The 23,782-nt window shown below is 40.4% G+C and overlaps 1 protein-coding gene across 5 annotated transcripts in view; it reads right to left on the reverse strand.

Annotated features, from left to right (window-relative positions):
* The window catches only part of LOC122559603 (ADP-ribosylation factor GTPase-activating protein 3-like), a 72,890-nt gene that overhangs the window by 23,868 nt on the left and 25,240 nt on the right, over window positions 1–23,782 (reverse strand). For 2 of the 5 annotated variants that reach the window (XM_087997290.1, XM_087997288.1), the window contains 6 exons: window positions 23,277–23,336; window positions 21,994–22,038; window positions 20,605–20,657; window positions 19,637–19,779; window positions 7,087–7,218; window positions 2,636–2,761 (listed from right to left, as the gene is read on the reverse strand). In XM_087997290.1, the coding sequence (XP_087853416.1) occupies window positions 2,636–2,761; window positions 7,087–7,218; window positions 19,637–19,779; window positions 20,605–20,657; window positions 21,994–22,038; window positions 23,277–23,336 (559 nt within the window). The remainder of the gene's footprint in view (window positions 1–2,635; window positions 2,762–7,086; window positions 7,219–19,636; window positions 19,780–20,604; window positions 20,658–21,993; window positions 22,039–23,276; window positions 23,337–23,782) is intronic. The other 3 variants (XM_087997292.1, XM_087997291.1, XM_087997289.1) reach the window with 2 other exon arrangements.

Raw genomic sequence — 23,782 nt, forward strand, 5'->3', positions numbered from 1 at the left:
TCTCCCACAACATAAGCATTGCCACATTAGGTAAAAATACTTTTGTTGGAGACAAACTTACACCATTTTCCAGGCTTTGGTTTTACTTTGGTTTTTCTCTTCATTTTGATTCAGAGTCAGGTCTTCTTCATTGCTCTACCATTTAAACTTGTTCTTTCGTTTCTTTGTATGCCCATTATCACTCCCTTTCACCTTAGACAGTCAAATGTTGCATTTGATTTCTCCAGTCTTTTAGGCAATCACCAATCTTCACATTTGTTTCCCCCACCCCAGACTCCAACATATCTATTTGCTTACAATGTATTACATCGCTTGCTTTTGTCAGTTCTGATGAAAAGTCATGACCTGAAATGTTAACTCTGATGCTCCCTGTTCTGAGTATCTTCAGCATTTTCTGATTTTATTCCAGATTTTCAGCATCTGCACTATTTTATCTTTCTAATTCATCTTTATTTCAAAGAAACTAACTGGGGTAGCACATCAGTTGTATCCAAAATCCAGTGATGACTGCCCACACAGTCCCAGCTAATGTACCAAATAGGTACTGTAACATCCAAAGACTAAAGTTGGCAGGGGAGATATAGAATGGTACAAGGCACCATTGCATGAAAACAAAACTGCTTATAACTGGCTTCCTGAATGAAGAGTTCATTTCTTTTCTGAACAGCAATTTCTTTTATATTGATCTTGGTTTCTCTAGCGTCCCTTCATCATAAAGTACACAGCCAAAGATAACTAGATGGACAACCAGACTAATGCTACTCCAAAACCATCTACTACCAAATCATGAAACCGGGCAATTCTCATCCAAGAACTGATCTATGTTGCTGACAAATCTCTCTCAGACTGACATGAATAAGCAAGTTTTGAGAAGGTTTGTAGCTCAGGTTGTGGTTCTGGATGTAGGTTTGCTCGCTGAACTGGAAGGTTGGTTTTCAGATGTTGCGTCTCCTTTGACTAACAGCCCTGTTCACATCCATCAATATCAACCTGCCCAAGGAAACACTGACTACACTATTACAAGAACCAAAGACACATACACCAAACACCACCAACTTCATCAGCAAGAACAATATCGTCAAGCTAGTGGACCTATGCCTTACCACACACTTCACCTTCAACAACAAAACCTACAGACAAACCAACAGAACACCCATGGGATCTCTGATATTAGGGTTCTTAGCAGAGGCAGTAATGCAGAGACTTGAACAAACAGCTCTGCCAACCACCCAACCCAAACTTTGGGTCTGCTACCTGGATGACACCTTTGTCATCACTAAACAAAAAAAAAAAGAGGAAACTTTCAAGACCATCAATAATTCCCTTACTGGCATAAAATTCAGTAAAGAGGAGGAAATCAACAACAAACTAGATGTCACAGTAGAGCGAACAGCCAAAGGGGAACTTCAAACCAATGTCTATAGGAAAATAACATATACAGACCAAACACTGAACCACAGAAGCAATTAACCCAACATCCCCAAACGAAGCTGCATCAGAACATTATTTCAAATGAGCCACCACACACTGCAGCACAGAGGAACTATGCAGAGCAGAGGAAAATCACCTATACAGTGTATTCAAAAAGAACAGGAACCCAATGATCACAGTCCGTCGATTTCTCAGCAACAAACCCAAACAAGCAGACAGAACGCGCCCAGAAACCCGAGCCACTCTCCCCTATATCAAAGGCATCTCAGAAATGACTGCCAGACTACTCAGACCCCTTGGCATCATGGTAGCCCACAAACCCACCAACACACTAAAACTGCGGCTAATGAACTTGAAAGACCCTATACAAACAGACAACAAGCAAAACTAGTGTCATTTACAAAATACCTTGCAAGAACTGTAACACAGACTACATTGAACAGGCAGAAAACTAGCCACCAGGATACATGAACATCAACTAGCCACAAAATGACATGACCCACTCTCAATAGTATCCTTACATATAGATTAGGAAGGACACCACTTCGACTGGGACAACACATCCATCCTAGGACAAGCCAAACAGAGACATGCATGAGAATTCCTAGAAGCATGGCATTTCAACCAGAACTCTATTAACGAACACTGACTTGGATCCCATTTACCACCCCCTGAGAAAAAGAACAGAAAATGACATCAAAATAGGAAATGGTGTCACCATAGGAAATGACATCATCAAACCAAGGAAACCCGAACACAACACCAGTACTTCATCTGGAGGCTCACTGAAGATGTTACCTAGTATGGTGATGAAACGTCTGAAAACAAACTTTCCAGCTCAGCAAGCAAACCTATATCATAACACGAGTAAATTTGTGGCAAAGGTCTTTTCCTGATGTTTTCTGAAAGTCATTTTATAAAACTCCAAGTTAACATTTTTTGTTTACTCAATGATGAAAATGTTCAAAAGTTCAAGGGGAACAAAATTACAAAAGTAATGAATTATACAGGAAAATCTTTTGATCTATTCAATGATTCACAATACTACTATAAGACACTTATACCCTTGGGTGCATTGTGGAGGAAATAACCAGGAACAGCCCCAATGCTTTTTTAAAACCTAATCTTTCTGATTACCATTATGATCTTTCCTCCACTCTAACACTCTTCTTCAAGATCAAGTACAGGAGGATATGATTATTACCTGGAATGAGAAGTAGTAAAAGCAGGTTCATCATCATCATCATACTTTCTCCTAGAAGATTTTGCAATAGTCGGTGTCTCCTGTTCTATAGTTTGCATATCTGATAATACAGAATGGGAAACTCCCCTACAAGGAATGAAAGAGAAAAAGCAGAACATAAGATAGCACAACACAAAGCTATACTTAATTGCATTTAGCATCTTACTAAGAAGAACTGATGGGCAAATTCAAAATGTAAAAACAACAACTAACACCCAGGTTTAGACAGTGTTTTGTAACATAACTGAAATATCTTGTCAGGAAAGCTTTCCCCATAACCACGTTCACCACAGAGTTCAGGCTGTTGAAAAATTGTAACACACACTACTTAATCACCACACACAAACCCAAGGACAAAGGAAGTTCTCAGACAATCATAGATGGTGCAGAGCAGCTAGATGTGGTTTAAAAAATTATATTTGATTCTACTCACAATTAAACATCAAAATGGATGGTAACATTAAAATAAAACAGAAAAATAAAGTTGGTTCAACAACAAGTTTCCCTGCAGCACAGGCTGAGAGAAGTAAAAGTCATGTACTAAAAATCTCCAATAACTGAAGAGTGTAATTATAGCTCAACATGTTCACACTGGCAGCTTCCAATAAAATTAATATAAATGTAGATCAACAAAAATTATATAGGTGTGTAATAAAACAAGATAAAGAAAATTATAGGTGAGCGCATTACAAACATACATTCTGGGCCATTTTGCCAGGGAAAATTACATTACATCAGTCAGCCAGTCCAGACCTATCAGCATGCTTTACATTTCAATCAGATTCCCTTTCATTTTTCTAAACTCCAGCAAATACAGGTCCAACTGACTCAATCTCTCCTCAGACCACAGATCTGCCAACCCAGGAATCAGTCTGGTGAACTTCACTCCACTCCCTTGATTGCAAGAATATCTCTTCTTAAATATGGAGATTAAAAAGTGCACACAATACTGCAGGACTGGTCTCACCGATGATCTGTACCATTTTGGTAAGAATTCTTTGCTCTTGTTCTCAAACTCCCTTGCAACTTCCTGCACCTTCAGGCTTGCTTGCAATCACTGGTGTACAAGGATGCCTGGGATCCTTTGTATATCAATCTTTCCCAATCTGTCTTTAAGTAATGCACTACTTTTCAAATTTTCCTACCAAAAAGTGGACAACTTCATATTTATTCATGTTATACTAGATCTCCCATTGGTTGCCCACTCATCTAATGCTTCTTCTAAGCCACATAGCAGCTCTGAGGGTCCATGCATACCATGCAGATACAGGTCAGTGCAGGAGCTGGAAAATTGGAAGGAACGTAAAACTGAATTTGTCTAAATTGCCCTGAAGCCTCTTTACATCCTTCGCACCACTCTTGCCAATTTTTGTGTCATCAGCAAACTTGGAATTATTACATTTGAGCTCTTTATCCATTTTGATGATATGTTGTGAACATCTGAATATATATGGCTAAAACAAAACTACATAAAAATGTGAGTTGTTAACCTAGAGGACTGTTAGGTAAATCAAAGCAACACTGCTACTTTGCAGATAAACAAAATACTTTACACATTAAGCATCTGTCAGAAAGTGTGAAGAAAAATACCTGCTAGCAAGAATGTTCAAAATCTGAGCAAGGGCTAGTCATGTGGCTCTTCAAGCCTGTTCTGCCATTCAAAACAATAATGGCTGGTTATTGTTTTAAATTTAAAAAAAAAATGTAGTGTCGCACCTTATTTGAAATCAAATTGTAAATGAAATATGAAATAATGGTAGGCTGGTCCAGAAGATTTAAATTATATGGTACCCACAGTGACTTGATAAATTCGATATAAATGTAACTTGATCATAGAAGACAGTAGTTGTGGAAGGGTGTTTTTCTGACTTGAGGTCTGGTATTCTGCAAGGATCAGTTCTGTGACCTCTGTTGTTTGTAATTTACATAAATGATTTCGATGAAAATGTAGGTGGCCTGATTAGCAAGCAGATGACAAGAAAATTGTGGCTAATGTGTCAAAGGATACAGATCAGTTGGAAACTTGGACAGAGAAATGGTAGATGGGAGTTTTATCCAGATAAATGTGATGTGATATATTTTGGGAGTTAAAATGTAAATGGAAATATACAATATGTGGTGTTGCATGTCCAAAGCTTTCTGAACGTGGCAACACAAGTGGATAAAGAAAGTGTAAAGAAGGCATACCTGCCTTCATCAGTTGGGAGAAAGGGAATACTGCAGATGTTGGAGATGTCAGACTCGAAAAGGATGGCGCTGAAAAAGCACAGTAGGTCAGGCAGCATCCGAGGAGCAGGACAGTTGACGTTTCAGGCATAAGGCCTTCGTCAGGAATGTGGAGGGGGAAGGGGACCGAGAGATAAATAGTGAGGTAGGGGTGGAGTGGATAGGTGGGAACATGATAGACGGATGCAGGTGTGATTGTGACAGATTGGTGGGGAGGGTGGAGTGGATAGGTGGAAAAAAAGATGGACAGGTAGCACAGATCAAGAAGGCCGAGGTGGAGGGTTGACTCTGGGATGAGGTGGAGGGAGGGAGGATTTGGAAACTAGTGGAATTGATGTTGATGCAAAATGGTTGATGGGTCCCAAGGTGGAAGATGAGGCTTTCTTCCTCCGGTTGGTGGGTGGCTTTGATTTAGCAGTGGAGGCAGCCCAGGACTTGCATGTACCTGGGGGAGAAGGAAGGAAAGTTGAAGTGGGGCATGGGGTATAAAAGTTGACAAGTCACGTTGCAACTGTGTAAAAGTTGTAGTTAGGCTACATTTGGAGTACAGTGTATAGTTATCACTACAGGAAGGGTGTGGAGGCTTGGACAAGATGCAAAAGGATGTTGTCTAGTTTGCAATGTATTTGTAATAAGGAGAGACTGGACAAACAAGGACTGTTTTTCGCTACAGCGAAAAGTTGAGGGGACGATCCGATAGAAGTAAATGAAATTATGAGAGGCCTGGATAAGGCAGATAATGGGAGTCTTTTTCCCAGAGTGGAAATTTCAAATATTGGAGGCTTGGGTTTAAAGTGAGAGGGCAAAATTTTAAGGAAGTCTGCAAGACAAGTTTTGTTACGCAAAATGGTGGTAGATACCTGGACCACACTGCCAGTGAAGTTGATAGAAATAGATATGATAGCAATGTTTAAGAGTCATTTCGACAAACACATGAACAGGGATACAGACCATGTGCAGGCAGATGGGATTAGTTTAGAGAGGCATCATGGTTGGCACAGACATGGTGAACTGAAGGACCCGTTCCTGTGCTGTACTATTTTATGTTTTATATTCTAAGACATTTATTAAAGCTTAGATTTTAGAAGCTCTGGCCATAGTTTTACATACTTACCATTGTACGAAGAAGGTGGCTTTGCATAAGGCTAAATAATGCTTGGGAGGAAGGCAATTATTAGTTATTTCTATTTAGAAATACTCATTGCTTGTTATTTTAGTTCTTACTTGCCTGAAGGTTATTATTGCTGGCTAGGATAAGCAAAGCATCATCATCAAGTTTCTATTATCCTTGGATCACGCATCGCAAGGCGCATGCAATTAACCTAAAATTATGCAAACTTTGACTTGTCCTAAAATTGTCCACCTCCGCAAGAAAAGCCCACCTCTTAGTTCAATGGCAGAAGTTCTGTTTTTCCATCCACATTCTATTCAGTACTAACTTGCTTCATGTGTTCTCTGCTTAGATGTAGGTCTGAACCATAGCAAACATAACCAGCAACACAGAAATGGAGTAAGGTTCCAAATGCAGCCCAGTTGGAATGGGGATCAAAACTCCAGCTGTTGCCACCAATTTGATCCATGGTCTAGATTAGAGTGGTGCTGGAAAAGCACAGGTCAGGCAGCATCCGAGGAGCAGGAAAATTGACCTTTTGGGCAAAAGCCCTTCATCAGGAACGAAGGAAGGGAGCCTCCGGGGTGGAGAGATAAATGGGAGGGGGTGGAGCTGGGAGAAGGTAGCAAACAGTACAATAGGTGGATGTGCCAGGTTTCCAGTCAATTAAGCCCCAAGGAGTCAGAGTTGTTGTGGCAACATTTACTATTATACATATGCATGTTGTACTTTTGAATTATGGATAATTATGGCAGAGGCTATAATTTCTTTCCATCATGTGGCTGATCAGGAATCACTCCCAGTCATAGCATCTGCCACTGGTGTACGCTGAAAAGATTTGAAAGCGGATTCTGGACCTGTTTGGCCAAGTTATAAGTGCATATTTTTTGACAATCGAAGTCCTCAAGTTGAACATGAATTCAGCCCTTCTAACCTAAGAGGCATGGATGTTACCCACGGCACTGCAAGATCTCCTACAAACTTACTGCACCATCTAGTTTAAATGTTCTTTGCAGTTTGCTATCTTTTGCCTCCAACCTCCCGAGTAAGCAGTGATATAGTAAAAGGCACTTACGCTCTGCTGCTGAAGCCCATGCCCAATCGCTCTGCTTGCTCCTTCTTCTTGCCTTCCAACCTATTCAATTTCTCATCTTCCTTTTTTCTTTGTATTTCCAGATCTTGGTATGCAAGCCGAAGAGATGAAACACTGTAATGTAACATTTCTTTGTTTTTATTTTAAACTTTGAAAACATGTTCGGGCTGGTACAATTACAATATTTAAAAGGCATTTGGATGGGTATACGAATAGGAAGGGTTTGGAGGGATGTGCGCCGGGTGCTGGCTGGTGGGACTAGATCGGGTTGGGATATCTGGTCGGCATGGACAGGTTGGACCGAAGAGTCTGTTTCCAAGCTGTACATCTCTATGACTAATTGAACAGTTAAGAATCTATTTCAAAGCAAGAACAATCTCTACATTACACTAAATTTTATGATGAAAATGATAACATATGCAACTGACTTGGCTTCCAACAAATGATACAGGTACTCAATTCTTCATCTGAAATCTTCGGGTCCAATTGTTTATTGGATTTCAGGAAAATGACACTTTCACAGTGAAATTTTAAAAATCTTATCGAACAGCAGACTGACGTGTGACTAGTACAAATACTGAGACACCAGTTGACACCTACCAGTGCTATGCCACGCTGCCACTTCACGTCTGAGTGACGTGGGTGTGGAGCTGGGTCACCTGTTCGTATGCCAAACAATCTCGTTATACAGAAAAAAACTTCAAGAAAAAAACTTCGGATTTCAGAGCTTTTCAGATTTTGGAATTTCAGATAAAGGATTATGTACTCGTAGTACAGTCAAAAATTGTAACTGAGTGATGGCTTTATGATGTCGCTTCTTTGAAAGTAGCACTAAATTAGTCAGACTGCCTCTAGTCAAGCAAAATTCTGATGCAATATGACTACTCAAATATTCCAACACCTGGATCAACAGAGATGGGTTACAAGCTGGGAAGAATCTTGTGGAAGTTCTGGCTTTTACCCTGGCAAAGAAGTTGCCTAAACTTCCAAAGGGCTGATTTCCCCTTCTTAGAACCTTCCATGAAGCTTATTGTCAGAGACATGATCCAGACATGCAGCACATTTGACCTGGAAATATTTTCTTGCTTAGTATCTGGTCTCAGTAATTCAGAGTAATGCAAGATAGCACTATAATTCAACACCTCTCCCTATCCCAAAACAACCAGACTACCTCCACTGTGGGATATTGTGTTATGTGATATTTCGTTATAGGTTATCTTTATTAAGAGATGACTAATCTTCATTCCTGATGAAGGACTTATGCCCGAAACATTGATTCTCCTGCTCCTTGGATACTGCCTGACCATCTGTGCTTTTCCAGCATCACATTCTTGACTCTGATCTCCAGCATTTGCAGTCCTCACTTTCTCCTATTTTTATTGATTCAATCACCAGCTTGCTTTATTCATTAATACCAGGCTTCCATTCACGCATAACTCTTGATTAACTCGTGATTTATTATAACACGGTTTCATTCATTCATAAAACAACTCTTTCAAACTTATTACTGCATTTTCATGCCTTATGCTACAAGTACACTTCATGCTACAAGTACACTCTGAATAAGTGTAGCATACAGAACATTACCATCCCCATCAAGTCTCCATGAAACATTCATATTAATCAGCCCTTACCAACCTGTCCTGAACCTGAACAGATTAAGTACCTGTTAAATATCTTCTAACTGGACCATTATCCCTTTAAGAAACTAACAGACAAAACAGCGCTTCCAAGAAATTGCATAAATGAATGAAACACATACAGGGAAAAAGTAAATAAATCTCACAACCCAGCTATAGTAATCAGTTTAATACCCTTTATACTTTTATTAAGTATAGGTACAATTTTTAACATATTTAGAGCATACAGGCCTAGCATTTTTATTAATATTTACTAACTTAAAAGACAAAAGGACTAACACCTCCTAATTGTGCAAGCAGAAGGGACAGATGTCCCATCAGAAGTAGCAGCCAGCACTTTGTACATGTTTTAACTCATTTCCTGTCTCCCAGGGTTGTGTACTAGAGATTAAAAATGTAACACCATAGTAATGGAAATGTAATATATGTAAGAATAGTGTATAAAGGGGCTCTTCTAAGACCTGTATTTCAGGATTCTACTGTCACATCAAACTCGTGCTGTGATTGCTGAAGGAGAGGCTATTTTTGCCACTTACTTTAACTTGATCCCACACTCCCCAGTGAGAAACAGCCTCCCTAACTATCCAATAACTTTCCATACATCTCAACACATAACAGGAGGGAAGCAAACAGAAAGGGTCAGCATATTTCTGCTCTATTTAAATATTTTTTAAAAAGTGACTCCATTATGAACATAGCTGAAAATGTGTTGCTGGAAAAGCGCAGCAGGTCAGGCAGCATCCAAGGAACAGGAGAATCGACGTTTCGGGCATAAGCCCTTCTTCAGGATTTGCAGTCCTCACTTTCTCCATTATGAACATAACAACGTAGCAATATACAGCATTTGAAAGTTGTCCATTTTTTCTGGCTATGCCTATGGATCCTAACAAGTTTTAGTTTGTTTAGAATGGAAAAAATCTAATTAACTAATATTAATTCAAACATTGTAATTTTCAGGACTACAACTTTTATGTTACACCAAGAATTACTACGTAAACTAATACACAATCAGTCACACTGCATTGAACACACAATTTTCTGTGCCGAAGATATGGAGGATTAGATTAGATTAGATTACTTACAGTGTGGAAACAGGCCTTTCGGCTCAACAAGTCCACACCGACCCATCGAAGCGCAACCCACCCAGACCCATTCCCCTACATTTACCCCTTCACTTAACACTACGGCCAATTTAGCATGGCCAATTCACCTAACCTGCACATTTTTGGATTGTGGGAGGAAACCGGAGCACCCGGAGGAAACCCACGCAGACACGGGGAAAATGTGCAAGCTCCACACAGAGTCGCCTGAGGCAGGAATTGAACCCGGGTCTCTGGCACTGTGCTAACTGCTGTGCCGCCGATAAATTAGACTCATATCTGTGAATTTGTAATAAGTTACTGGATATTGTTCCAACTTCAATCGTTGTTTGCTTGATCATTAGACCAGTGAGTTGAACACACATATCCTTTCAGATGCTAGATTATCAATGTTACTGTTGAAAAATGTGTTGCTGGAAAAGCGCAGCAGGTCAGGCAGCATCCAAGGAGCAGGAGAATCGACGTTTCGGGCATAAGTCCTTCTTCAGGAATGAGGAAAGTGTGTCCAGCAGGCTAAGATAAAATGTAGGGAGGAGGGACTTAGGGGAGGGGCGTTGGGAATGCAATAGGTGGAAGGAGGTTAAGGTGAGGATGATAGGCCGGAGTGGAGGTGGGGGCGGAGAGGTTGGGAAGATGATTGCAGGTCAAGAAGGCAGTGCTGAGTCCGAGGGTTGGGACTGAGATAAGGTGGTGGGCGGGGGGAGGGGGGAGGAAAGAGGGGAAACGAGGAAGCTGGAGAAATCTGCATTCATTCCTTGTGGTTGGGGGGTTCCTAGGCAGAAGATGAGGCGCTCTTCCTCCAGGCGTCGTGTTGCCATGCACTGGCGATGGAGCAGTCCAAGGACCTGCATGTCCGTGGCGGAGTGGGAGGAGGAGTTAAAGTGTTCCGCCACAGGGTGGTTGGGTTGGTTTGTCCAGGTGTCCCAGAGGTGTTCTCTGAAACATTCCGCAAGTAGGCGGCCTGTCTCCCCAATATAGAGGAGGCCACATCGGGTGCAGCGGATGCAGTAAATGATGTGTGTGGAGGTACAGGTGAATTTGTGGCAGATATGGAAGGATCCCTTGGGGCCTTGGAGGGAAGTGATGGGGGAGGTGTGGGCGCAAGTTTTGCATTTCTTGCGGTTGCAGGGGAAGGTGCCGGGAGTGGAGGTTGGGTTGGTGGGGGGTGTGGACCTGACAAGGGAGTCGCGGAGGGAGTGGTCTTTCCGGAACGCTGATAGGGGAGGGGAGGGAAAGATATCCTTGGTGGTGGGGTCTGTCTGGAGGTGGCGGAAATGACGAAATGACAATGTATCTGGAGGTTGGTGGGGTGGTAGGTGAGGACCAGTGGGGTTCTGTCCTGGTGGTGGGGTTTCAGGGCGGAGGAGCAGGAAGTGGAAGAGATGTGGTGGAGAGCATCGTCAACCACGTCTGAGGGGAAATTACGGTCTTTGAAGAAGGCGGCCATCTGGGTACCTTCCAGCCCCAGCCCTGTCCCCAACTGTCCAGCCCCACACCAGGTCCTAGCTCCCAGCCCTGCCGTATTTTCACCATCCCTCCAGACCTCCTCCTCTCTGAGGATGAAAGATCAGTCCTCAGCAGAGGCCTCACCTTCATCCCTCTACATTCCCGGATTAATGAGTTCAACACTCAGCGAGACATCGAGCATTTCTTCCGCCGCCTTCGCCTCTGCACCTACTTCTTCAATCAGGATTCTCACCCACCCTCTGACAACCCCTTCTCCTGCCTCCAACACACCCCATCCACCTGGACACCCCGTGCTAGCCTCTTACCCACCCTTGATCTCTTCATAGCCAACTGCCGCCACAACATTGACTGCCTCAACTTGTCCACCCCTCTCACCCTCACAACGTGCAGCCCTCCACTCCCCCCGCTCCAACCCCAACCTCACTATCAAACTGGCAGATAATGGAGGCGCGGTGGTAGTTTGGCACACCAATTTTTACATTGCTGAGGCTAAACGCCAGCTCGCGGACACCTCCTCCTACTGCCCCCTTGACCATGACCCCACCTCCCACCACCAAACCATCATCTCCCAGACCATCCATAACCTCATCACCTCAGGGGATCTCCAAACCACTGCCTTCAACCTCATGGTCCCACAACCCCGCACCACCCGTTTCTACCTCCTGCCCAAAATCCACAAACCTGACTGCCCCGGCCAACCGATTGTCTCAGCCTGCTCCTGCCCCAACCTGTCAGATCCATTCTTCTCCCTTTCAAACTGTATATAAAATATTAAGGTTGCTGTTATCTAAGGTGCCTTTGGTCTGTTGTTATTAATCAATCCTGTTTCATTACATATTATCAAGTGTAGTATAACATGCTGTGTGGTTGGTTATAGAGTCATGCAGCATGGAAGTGGACCCTTTGGTCCAACAGGCTGACCATGTTTCCAAACTAAACTAGTCCCATGTGCCCATGTTTGGCCCATATCCCTCATACATATCTAAATGTCTTTTAAATGTTTTACCTGTACCACATCCACCACATGAACCGCTGTGTGGAAGAAAGTTGCCCCTCATATCCTTTTTAAATTTTTCTTCTCTTATTTTAAAACCCTGTAGTTTTAACTTCCCCCACCCCAGCCAAAAGACCCTTGCTATTCACCTTATCTACGTACCTCACGATTTTATAAACCTCTATACGGTCAAACTTCAAACTTCTACATGCCAATGTAAAAGGCCCAAGCCTATCCAGCCTGTTTTATAAGTCAAAACCTCCATTCCCAGCAACATCCTGGTAAATCTTTTCTGAACCCTCTCCAATTTAGTCATATCCTTCCTATAGCTGGGTAACCAGACCTGCACACAGTACTCCAGGAGAGGCCTCGTCAATGTCCTGTACGACCTCAACCTGACCTCTCAACTCCTATACTCATAGATCTGAGCAATGAAGGCAAGTGTCCAAAATGTCACCTTAACCAGCTTGTTTATTTGTGAGGAGAAAGTGAGGTCTGCAGATGCTGGAAACGTCGATTCTCCTGTTCCCTAGATGCTGCCTGACCTGCTGCGCTTTTCCAGCAACACATTTCCATCTCTTGTTTATTTGTGACACAAATTTCAAAGAATTATGTACCTGGACCTCTAGATCTTTGTGTTCTATAACACTAAGGACCCTATCATTAATTGTAAAAATCCTGCTCTTGTTTGATTTGATTTATTGTAGTCACATATACCTAAGTATAGTGAAAAGCTTTGTTTTGCAAGCAATACAGGCAGACCATAGCAAACGCGGACATACAGATCATAGTGTGTTTAGATAGATGAAGGAAGACAAGGTTACGGCTGCACAGGAGGTGCGCAAAGCAAGAACAACATTATTTGAAGTTAGAGAGTTTGTTTTACTTATTTGTTTTACTAAAATGCAATGCCTCATTTATCCAAATTAAACTCTATCTGCTTCCCCTCAACCCATTGACCCAATTGATCAAACATGCTTTGTAATCTTAGATAACCTTCTTCACTGTCCACTATACCTCCAATTTTGGGGTCATCTGCAAACTTACTATCCATATCTCCTATATTCTCATCCAAATCATTTATCTAAATGACAAACAAAATTGAACCAGGACCAATCCCTATCGAACTTCGCTGGTCACAGGCCTCCAGTCCGAAAAACAGCCCTTCACTATCCCACTCTGTCTCCTACTGTCAAGCCAATTTTGTATCCGTTTGGCAAGTTCACGCTGAATCCCATGTGATCCACATCATCTATTGCATCCTCTGCACCCGATGTGGCCTCCTCTATATTGGGGAGACAGGCCGCCTACTTGCGGAGCGTTTCAGAGAACACCTCTGGGACACCCGGACCAACCAACCCAACCACCCTGTGGCTCAACACTTCAACTCCCCCTCCCACTCCACCAAGGATATACAGGTCTTTGGACTCCTCCATCGCCAGACCACAACAACACGACGGTTGGAGGAAGAGCGCCTCATCTTCCGCCTAGGAACCCTCCAACCACAAGGGATGAACTCGGATTTCACCAGTTTCCTCATTTCCCCTCCCCCCACCTTGTCTCAGTCAAATCCATCGAATTCAGCACCGCCTTCCTAACCTCTCCGCCCCCACCCCAGTCTGACCTATCACCCTCACCTTGACCTCTTTCCACCCATCACATTTCCGACGCCCCTCCCCCAAGTCCCTCCTCACTACCTTTTATCTTAGCCTGCTGGACACACTTTCCTCTTTCCTGAAGAAGGGCTTATGCCCGAAACGTCGATTCTCCTGTTCCCTGGATGCTGCCTGACCTGCTGCGCTTCTCCAGCAACACATTTTCAGCCCATGTGATCTAACTTTACCAACTAGTCCACCACACCATACAGAACCTTGTCAAAGGCATTACTAAAGTCCAATTGATGCTGTAAGACTACTTAAAAGCGTTCTATGAACTTCTCATCCGGACTAATACTGAGAATCTGAATTTTCCAGTTTATCTAGCCACACAGTCATGCAGTATGGAAACAAATCCTTTTGTCCAACCAATTCATGCCAACTATAAACCCAAACTTTACTAGTCCCACCTACCTGCATTTGGCCCATATCCACCACTTTCTCTGGAAGTTCATTCCGCACGCTATTACCTGCTACACCTGGTTTCCAGCTTTCTGTGTTTCATGTATAAGTACCCCGAAATTCTTGTGTTACAGCTTTCTCTAATTCGCTATTTAAATAATATCTGTTCTTTTGTTCTCCCTTTCAAAGTGAACAACTTCACATTTTCCCACATTATACTTCATTTGGCAACTTTTTGCTTGCTTTAAGTTATTAATATCACTCTTTAAACTGTTTGTATTCCTCTTATAACCTGTCTTTGCACCTATTTTTGTGTTGTCTGCAAGTTTGGCTACAATACGTTCACTTCCTTTCTCCAAGTAATTGATTCATATTGTAAACAGTTGTAGTCCAGCACTGATCCCTGTATAATCCAGTTGGTCACAGGGCATTAACCTGAAAAATGAATCCGTATTCCCACCCACAATTTTCTACCATTAAGCTGATTCTCTGTCTGTGCCAGTAGATTACCTCCAGCATCTTGTGACTTAACCTTTTGAGAAATGCCTTGTTGAATGCCTTCTGGAAGTCCAGTTACAGTACAGTTACAGGTTTTCCTCTATCCACCCTAGTTGAAACTTCCTCAGAAAACTGATAGCCAGACAAGATTTCCCTTTCATGATGTCATGCTGATTCTACTTGATCAGATTATATTTTCCAAGTGTTCTGCTATTGCTTCCTTAATGATTCCAATACTTTTCCAACAATAGATATGATGCTAATCAGCCACTAGTTGCCCGTTTTTGCTTCCCTCCCATTTTGTATGGGGATGTCACATTAGCAGATTTCCAATCCTCTGGTACTACTTCAGAATTCAACAATTTTGTAAAATTACAACCAATGCATCCACTATCTCTGTATCTACCTCTTTTAGGATCTTAGGGTGCAAGCCAACAGGGCCATGGGATTTATCTGCCTTTTAAACTCATTAGTTTGTCTGATGCTACTTCTTTTGTGATGGTGATGGTCTTATAATTTTTTCCCCATATTCTTTTGTATTATTAGGATGTTTGAAATATTTTCCGGTATAAACAGCATAGTAGTCAGCACAGTAACATTGATAGGAGAAAGTGTGGACTGCAGATGCTGGAGATCAGAGCTGAAAAATGTGTTGCTGGAAAAACGAAGTTTCAGGCATAAGCCCTTCTTCAGGAATGAGGAAGGTGTGCCAAGCAGGCCGCTCCAGTTTCCTCCCACAGTCCAAAAATGTGCAGGTTAGGTGAATTGGCCATGCTAAATTGCCCCTAGTGTTAGGTGAAGGGGTAAATGTAGGGGAATGGGTCTGGGTGGGTTGCGGGTCTGTGTGGACTTGTTGGGCCGAAGGGCCTGTTTCCACACTGTAAGTAATCTAATCTAATTAAAAGTAGGGAGGAGGGACTTGGGGGAGGGGCGTTGGGAATGCGATAGGTGGAAGGACGTTAAGGTGAGGGTGATAGCTGGAGAGGGGATGGGGGCGGAGAGGTCGGGAAGATGATTGCAGGTCAAGAAGGCGGTGCTGAGTCCGAGGGTTGGGACTGAGATAAGGTGGGAGGAGGGGAAACGAGGAAGCTGGAGAAATTTAGTAAAGTATTTTAGCCTGAATAAGGGTACTATATGGGTATGAAAGCCGACCTTGGTGAAGTGTGCTGGCGTTCTAGCTAGAGGATAGATAAATACAGGTGCAGAGGTAAATATTTATTAGAGTATTTCAGAATAAGTATATTCCCACCATAAAGAAAAATGATAAAGTGAGGCCTACCACCCACGGTTAGCTAAAGAAATGAAGGGAAGCATCAAAACCAATGAGAAAAGCATTTAACCATATAAAAGATGAGTGGATCAGATGCCTGGTCAAGATATAAAGAACAGCAGAGAATGACTAAAAATATTAATCAAGAGAAAAACATTAGAGTTTGAAAAAAACTAGGTAGGAATGTAAAACGAACAACAAGAGTTTCAACAGGTACGTAAAAAAGCAAGACGAGTAAGTAAAAAGTGAGGGTTGTTTCTCTAGAGAGTGAGAATGGGGGATGATAATTAAGAAAGAGAGGATGAAATGAAAAAAAACTTTGATTTTTTTCTTCAAAGAATATTCGTCATGGTTTTAATGCAGGTGGTGAGAGGGGAACTTAGTAAAATTATGATCATATGGGAAACAATACGAAGCAAACTGATCACCCTAAATGGAGGTTACTGCTCAGGTAGTAAATCTGTAATTTTCCAAAACTCCCTAAATGCAGGTAGGTTCTATCAAACTGAAAGATAGCAAGCGTTAGTGCTCTATTCATTAAGGGAGAAAGACAGAAAACAGGAAACAATGTCTGCCTTGGGGAAAGTATTAGAACTCACCACAAAAGAGGTTATAACTGTTTACTTTGCAAAACTCAAGGTAATCGTGATGAGACAGCACAGTTGTCTCAAAGAGAAATCATAGATAACCAGTTTACTGTGGATAAAGGGGAGCCTATTGACCTACAAAACTAGAGAATTTCCAGAAGATAAGGTGCCACATCAAAGATGATTGAAGAAAATGAAAGCTCATGGTATAGTGGGTAACATATTAGCATGGATGCATAAATGGGTATGACTGGCAGGATGTGACGAGTGGAGCCCTACAGGGGTCTGCGCTGGGGCCTCAACTTCTTGTAACTCAACAAAGAATTCTGCAGAAGGGAATGAAGGCATGGTATATAAATTTGCAGAGACACTAAAATAGGTAGGAAAATATGTTGTAAAAACGACGTGAGGAGGTTGCAAACAAGTGTAGATCGGCTAAGTGAGGGGGTAAAAACTGGCAGATGGAGCACAATGTCAGAAAATATGAAATGGTTCACTTTGGCAGGAAGAATGAAAAAGCAGAGAATTACTTAAATGGAGTAATTGCAGAATGCCAAGGTGTAGAGGGATTTGGGTTTTCAAGTGCATCAGTTACAAGATCATATATAGAGCATAAACAAGGCAGCTAACAGAATGCTATTGTACATGAGATTAATTGAACAAAAAACGATGGTATGCTTCAGTTATACATGGCATTGGTGAGAGGACATCTCAAATACTGCGTGGAGTTTTCATCCTCTTACTTAATGGAAGGTTGTAGATGAATTGGAAGCAGTTCAGAGATTTACTAGATTGAATGAGTGGGTTGTCTTATGAAGTCAGTTGAACATACTGGGTGTTCCCTTGAGGTTTAGAAGAGTGAAGAATGATGTGCTTGATATTTATACAAGATGCTAAATGGTGTTGATAAAAGAGACATGGAAAAGATATTTCCTTTGTGGGTCAGTCCAGAAATAGGGAGCACTGTTTTAAAAGTAGAGATTGCCCTTCTAAGACACAGCTGAGAGGAATCTCTTTCTCTCAGAGGATCATGTGACTTTGGATCACTACTTCAGAAGGTGACAATCACACAACGCCAGATTATAGTCCAACAGGTTTACTTGGAAGCACTAGCTTTCAGAGTGCTGCTCTTTCATCAGGTGATTGTAGAGAATAAGATTGCAAGACACAGAATTTATAGAAAAAGTTTATATTGTGATGTAACTGAAATTATATATTGAACAAGACCTGGATTGTTTGTTAAGTTTCTCATCTTTTAGAATGACCATGTTGGTTCCAGGGCGGCACAGTGGCTCAGTGGTTAGCACTGCTGCCTCACAGTGCCAAGGACCCGGGTTCAATTCGTGTCTCGGGCAACCATCTGTGTGGAGTTTGCACATTCTCCCAGTGTCTGTGTGGGTTTCCTCCGGGTGCTCCATTTTCCCCCCACAGTCCAAAGATGTGCAGGTTGGGTGAATTGGCCACGCAAAATTGCCCATAGTGTTAGGTACATTCGTCAGTGGTAAATGTAGAGGAATGGGTCTGGGTGGGTTGCTCTTCGGAGGGTTGAAGGGCCTGTTTCCACACTGTAGGGAATCTAATCTAATCAAATCATATGTAAATCGCAAAACTTTTTTTTAAAAAGTTACATTCTCAAATGAACTTTTAACAATTAGTGTCATGTCGGCCCAGATAATGTATTAAAGGTGTGAGCTTCCCTGTGGGCTGTCTGTGCCACAATGGTCAGACTGATTAGATTAGGCTGACAGTCAAGTTTGGTACCCATGGGGATGGCCTCAACCAGGACCTTTGGTTCAGGTCACATTACAGGTGACCCCACCACACACACACACACACACACACACACACACACACACACACACACACACACACACACACACACAAACCCCTTTACACTTACACTCGCACACATACACATCCTCTCACAGACACTCAAACCCCCCCAACCCATCCCCGTCCCCCCACACACTCACACATATAAGTTTGTGGGGTGAATTTCTACTTGCAGAATTACATTTTACTTTGCTCAAAAACTGCATCAATCTTTGTAAGATTCTGTAAATCTGTTTTTTAGATGAGAATCAGTCAGACCATTGTGGTACAGAGTCTCACAGGGAGCTAAAACCTTCAATACCTTATCTGGGCCAACATGACACCAATTGTTAAAGTTCACTTGAGAATGTAACTTTTCAAAAAAGGTTTTGCCATTTACATATGAAAGAACGGATACCAACATGGTCATTCTAAAAGATGAGAGACTTAACAAACAATCCGGGTCTTTTTCAATATATAATTGCAGTTACATCACACTGTAAACTTTTGCTATAAATTGTGTCTTACAATCTTATACTCCACAATCACCTGATGAAGGAGCAGCGCTCCAAAAGCTAATGCTTCCAAATAAACCTGCTGGACTATAACCTGGTGTTGTGTGATTTTTAACTTTGTACATCCCAGTCCAACACCAGCATCTCCAAATCAGAAGGGGACGAAAGTGATGTCATTAAATATTTTTACAGCAAAAGCAGATGGATTTTGTTACCTGACAAGAATCTCCACTTATGGAAAGTAGATGGGAATATGGAGTTCAAAACAGATCAGGCATAATATTACCGAATGATAAAGCAGGCTGAAAGGACCAAACTGTCTCTGCTTCTGCTCGTAGTTCATATGTTCAGAAGAAAAGGAGAATTATCCCTAATATCCTGACTATTATTTATCCCTTTATCAAAATCACAGAAAACAAATGATCTAATTATTATCACATTGCTGTTTCCGGGAATTTGCTGTGCACAACCCAGCTTTTATAATTCGTAAAATATTTTGGGATGTGATACTTTGCAACATGAATGGAATTTTAAATCTGTTGCTGTGAAATCATTTCAATACAGAAATCATACACAAAGAAAGTTTACATACATAGATTCTTCCTTCTCAAATTTCTTCTTGTTCAAATCTTCCTGTTCTTTCATTCGGTCTGCAGCCTGAGCCTGTTTATCAATTTCAATGAAGCTGTGGCTAGTTACTTTCTGTGCCCCTAAACCAGCCTTCTTAGCACCTAACTGTTTAACAAATGGGAAGAACAAAAGTTTTTATATACAATTTATTTCAATAGTAACATCTCAGATAACTGAACAGTCATAACTTTTTTTTCTTTTGGTTGAGTTGACTCTCATAACAGATTTGAATTAGAAATAATGACTGACACAGCAACAAACTTATTTCATCCAGTCCCATCCAAGAAATTACAAGACTTAATATAAAAGATTGGGTTTTAATGATTCGGCAACACAAATGATTTCTGAAGCCCATTATAAAAAGTAAAACATGCATTTAAGTTAGGAGCAATGTCACAGAACATTTGTCAGCAAGCAGGAATACAGCTGTACATGGGTTTCTGGAGATATTACTTGCAATATATTAAATGGGAAATTATTGTAAAATAACAAGCATTATATCATGAAATAAATCATTCAGATACTTGGGTGCAGAAAACTAGAATCTAGTTCCTGTAAACAGACATCTTGAGGTCCAAGGAAGATTCAATACCATTGTAGATGGAACTAGTATCGTTAATGACAGAAACTTGAAAATTGGTAGATGGACAGGAATTATTAGGAACTGCAGCATTTTCAGTTATAGTTATTTATGTACCACAAGCGTAATATTTAAAGCCAAAACAGACAAGGAGTATACAGAAAATGAGTTCTCAGTTTGTGATTACTAACATTTTTTTTGCTGTAAGTACTGTAAGTTGGCTGACAGGTACTCATATACATTTCAGTTAATGAAATAAAGAACAGAATTCTAAAAAAGACACAATAAGTTGCTCTATTAATCATTCAGCCACATAACTTCGAATGACAGAAATAACTCAAAATACATACCATTTTCTTTCCTGCAGTAGGCTTCTTTTTTGTTATGATAGAGGACTTCACTTCTGTCAAAAAATTCAAATTAGTAGTTATTATACTTCCTGATTCTGGAATTAATTCAAATAAATAATGCATTTCACAGAAAACAGATTATGACAAATTTACTGAAATTGATATTTTGCCATCAGCTAATAAATTCCAAAATGCATCCATGCATAGCAACTATATGCACAATGTCCAAGGAACAGTGAGAATTATAGGTTCACAGGTCAATTTCATCACTGATTTATACAATTTAAAAAATGACTTTATGAAAAAAGCATTTTGTGTACAAGCCTCTTGCACAAGTAATATCAGCATGTGAAAAGAACAGTGCTCAGTTATGAAAATTAAGAGATGCAAATTACTACAGATAAGAACAAAAAGAGTAAACATTTCATCAGTTAGATTTAAAGAGAAGAGAACGTGGGCAATGATACAAATGAATTAAATTAACTCTTTCCAGCCTACTTTGAGAAAGAGTAGGTCATGTAAGATCATGGACCTTTTTTCACTATGCAGTGCAAGTGAATAATGCTTTATAATGATCCACATTAGTTAATTACAAACATCAAAGCATTAAAGAAATGGTATAATCGTTACACAAAAGGTTGATGAAACACAGCAAACAAAAGATTAGAACTATTGTTAGTGATATCTTGTTAAATTACAGGTAGCCCTGGCTATCCAAAAGTAGAGCATTCCCAGGAAATGTTTCTTGACGTGAAAATGGCATAAAGTGAAGGTGCATGATTTAGATGGGAAAAAGTATCACCATTTTTCGTAAAAGCGAAAATCCTCTTTGGATTTGCAAACACAGGTATTAATGCAGGTCTTTCGCAAAAGCGAAATTGCATAAAGCAAACATTTGAAAAGCGGGGGATACCTGTAAAGCTTTTACTATTTTTTCAATAAGACAAGCAGACATAGCTAGATGACTGGCGAAGAATGAGAGAAACTGGAGAAATGACAGAATGCATGGTGGGTGTGGAGGAGGGGCGGGGAAAAAAAAAAAGAGTCCAAGAGATAGGAGGGAAAGCAAGAAGAGAAAGAGAAGTTTACATGAAAGATCAAGAGGAGAAAGATAGATGCAAACGAGGTTGATTTGCCTGTTCAAATAAATTCTGCAAGTGATGGTTGAAATTATTAAGACAGGAACAAAAAGCAAGCTGGCAAGTGTTAAAATAACCAGTTTACCCAAAAGCTGTTTTAAAAAAAACAGAATTATAAACAAACTAAGTAAATTAATTTAATTCATTAAATCTGTGGAGTTAAATAGTAGCTCTTCCCAAGTCCATCTGTACACTTTGGCTCAGAACATCGAAGCAGCCAATGGCAGATCACAAACACCTTAACAATCACCTTTGTTAGGTGTGACTCCTGCAGAAACTAAACTCATTGAGTCAGCTAAAATAGGGGGAAAAAAAAATGAGAATTTCTGAGTAACAGCCAAAAACATTTTTTTTACTTCATGTACTGTACTAAGTTCCACATATTCTACATTAGAAATTAAAAACTTTAAATTTTACATGAAGAAATTGAAATAAAAAAAACTTAACCTGAATATAATCACAACAGAATTCAACATAACTAAGCACCTGCCTACAAACACATTTTCCCAAAACTTCTGCAATATTCTGATGCAAAAATCTTGATTGTAAACAACATTATCTTTTATTAGCTTCAGCCCATGAGTGAAACAAAGATTTTCAGCAATTTCAATTAAAACAAAACTGATATAGCTTTTTTACAGAGCTGTTTTAATTCTGGAAACTGGCTTAGTTTTAATCCATTTAACATCTCTTGCTTTTATAATATCCTAAAAAATTCAGTCCTATTTCTCGCCAACTGATTTGCTTTATTTAGTCAATTTTCATCTTTAGTATATAGCTTAAGCCTTTGAGCACCAACATGAAAATTAATGTGTGCAGTCCATCATTTTTAGTCCATGAACGTAGATAGCCAAAATATTACAGGCATCACCCAACTAATTATTTATGCTGTGAAGCTCTGCACCACAATAAAAAAAAGTTAGCCCCATTTTGTAGTAAGAAATTGGTTTCTCCAAATCGGAGTGTTTTTCAGGGGACATTTTTTTCCTCAGAAATAAATTGAGAAAAATATAAACTCTTGATTGAATATCAATTTCTAACAGCTGTCACAAATACAGTACATAGTCATGACTAGTATTATTTTGTAAATCTGGAAATAACTTTAGTTTTAGTTTTGGGCAAAAATGCTGAGACTGAACTAAATTTGAGGCCTAAATGTAACCACACCATCCTCCAGAAAGACAGTACACTTATTTTAAAAGGCCTAGTTTATGTAAAGACACAATTCCATGAATCCTATAATTTATTGAGGAACATCCCAGGCAAAGATGGTCATGGCACTGCTATCATGAAAGGGCCTTCTCCTTTTACTGTAATAAAAAAACTCTATGGATGTCTTTTACATGTGGACATTTTAGAATATCACATGCATCTGATTTCCTACAGAAGTTTTTTTTAAAACAATTTCAAATATATATTTAAATATTAATTATTATTTTTCAAAATACCAATATGCAGATTTATGAACTATAGTAGTTATGTAAAGAAATGAACTCAAAACAATAAAAGCAACGTAAAGGCCAAATAATGTACCTAATGCTTCCTTAGGGGAGATACTGAGGCAATCAACATTCGGTCCACTTGAAGGCTCATCTAATGATAAAAACATACATTCAAAAGCACAAAACTGAAACTGCATAGATTACAAGCTCTAAAAGGCTGTAAAACACATGGCTTTCTGGTTAGTTGCAACAGACTGCAAACTTTCACAATGTCAGGATAGACAATTTTTCAATTCAAAAATAAAGGTATTAAAATATACAGTTCTTGTGGATGATGTTTTAATTGCCATCGTGTGGTGATAACATCCTGACTAGAGGTCACCATTTCCCAGGTGGCAAGTTCATAATGCTGGTTGCATTGCAAGCAGAGGGATCAACCATAGTCTAAGGAAAGAGGATAAAAGTATGTGCACATTCAAAAGCGAGTTAATTTGCGTGCAGGGGACTGGATTGCATATTTTCCTTGCAGTGTTTGAAAAAATGGCCTTTGCTGTATACTTTTGAACTTTACAATAATTGGGTGGACACCTTTACATT

The sequence above is a fragment of the Chiloscyllium plagiosum genome, unplaced genomic scaffold (genome assembly GCF_037043375.1).
Source record: "Chiloscyllium plagiosum isolate Xiang-an unplaced genomic scaffold, Cpla_swu_hap1 HiC_scaffold_19, whole genome shotgun sequence".
NCBI lineage: Eukaryota > Metazoa > Chordata > Chondrichthyes > Orectolobiformes > Hemiscylliidae > Chiloscyllium > Chiloscyllium plagiosum.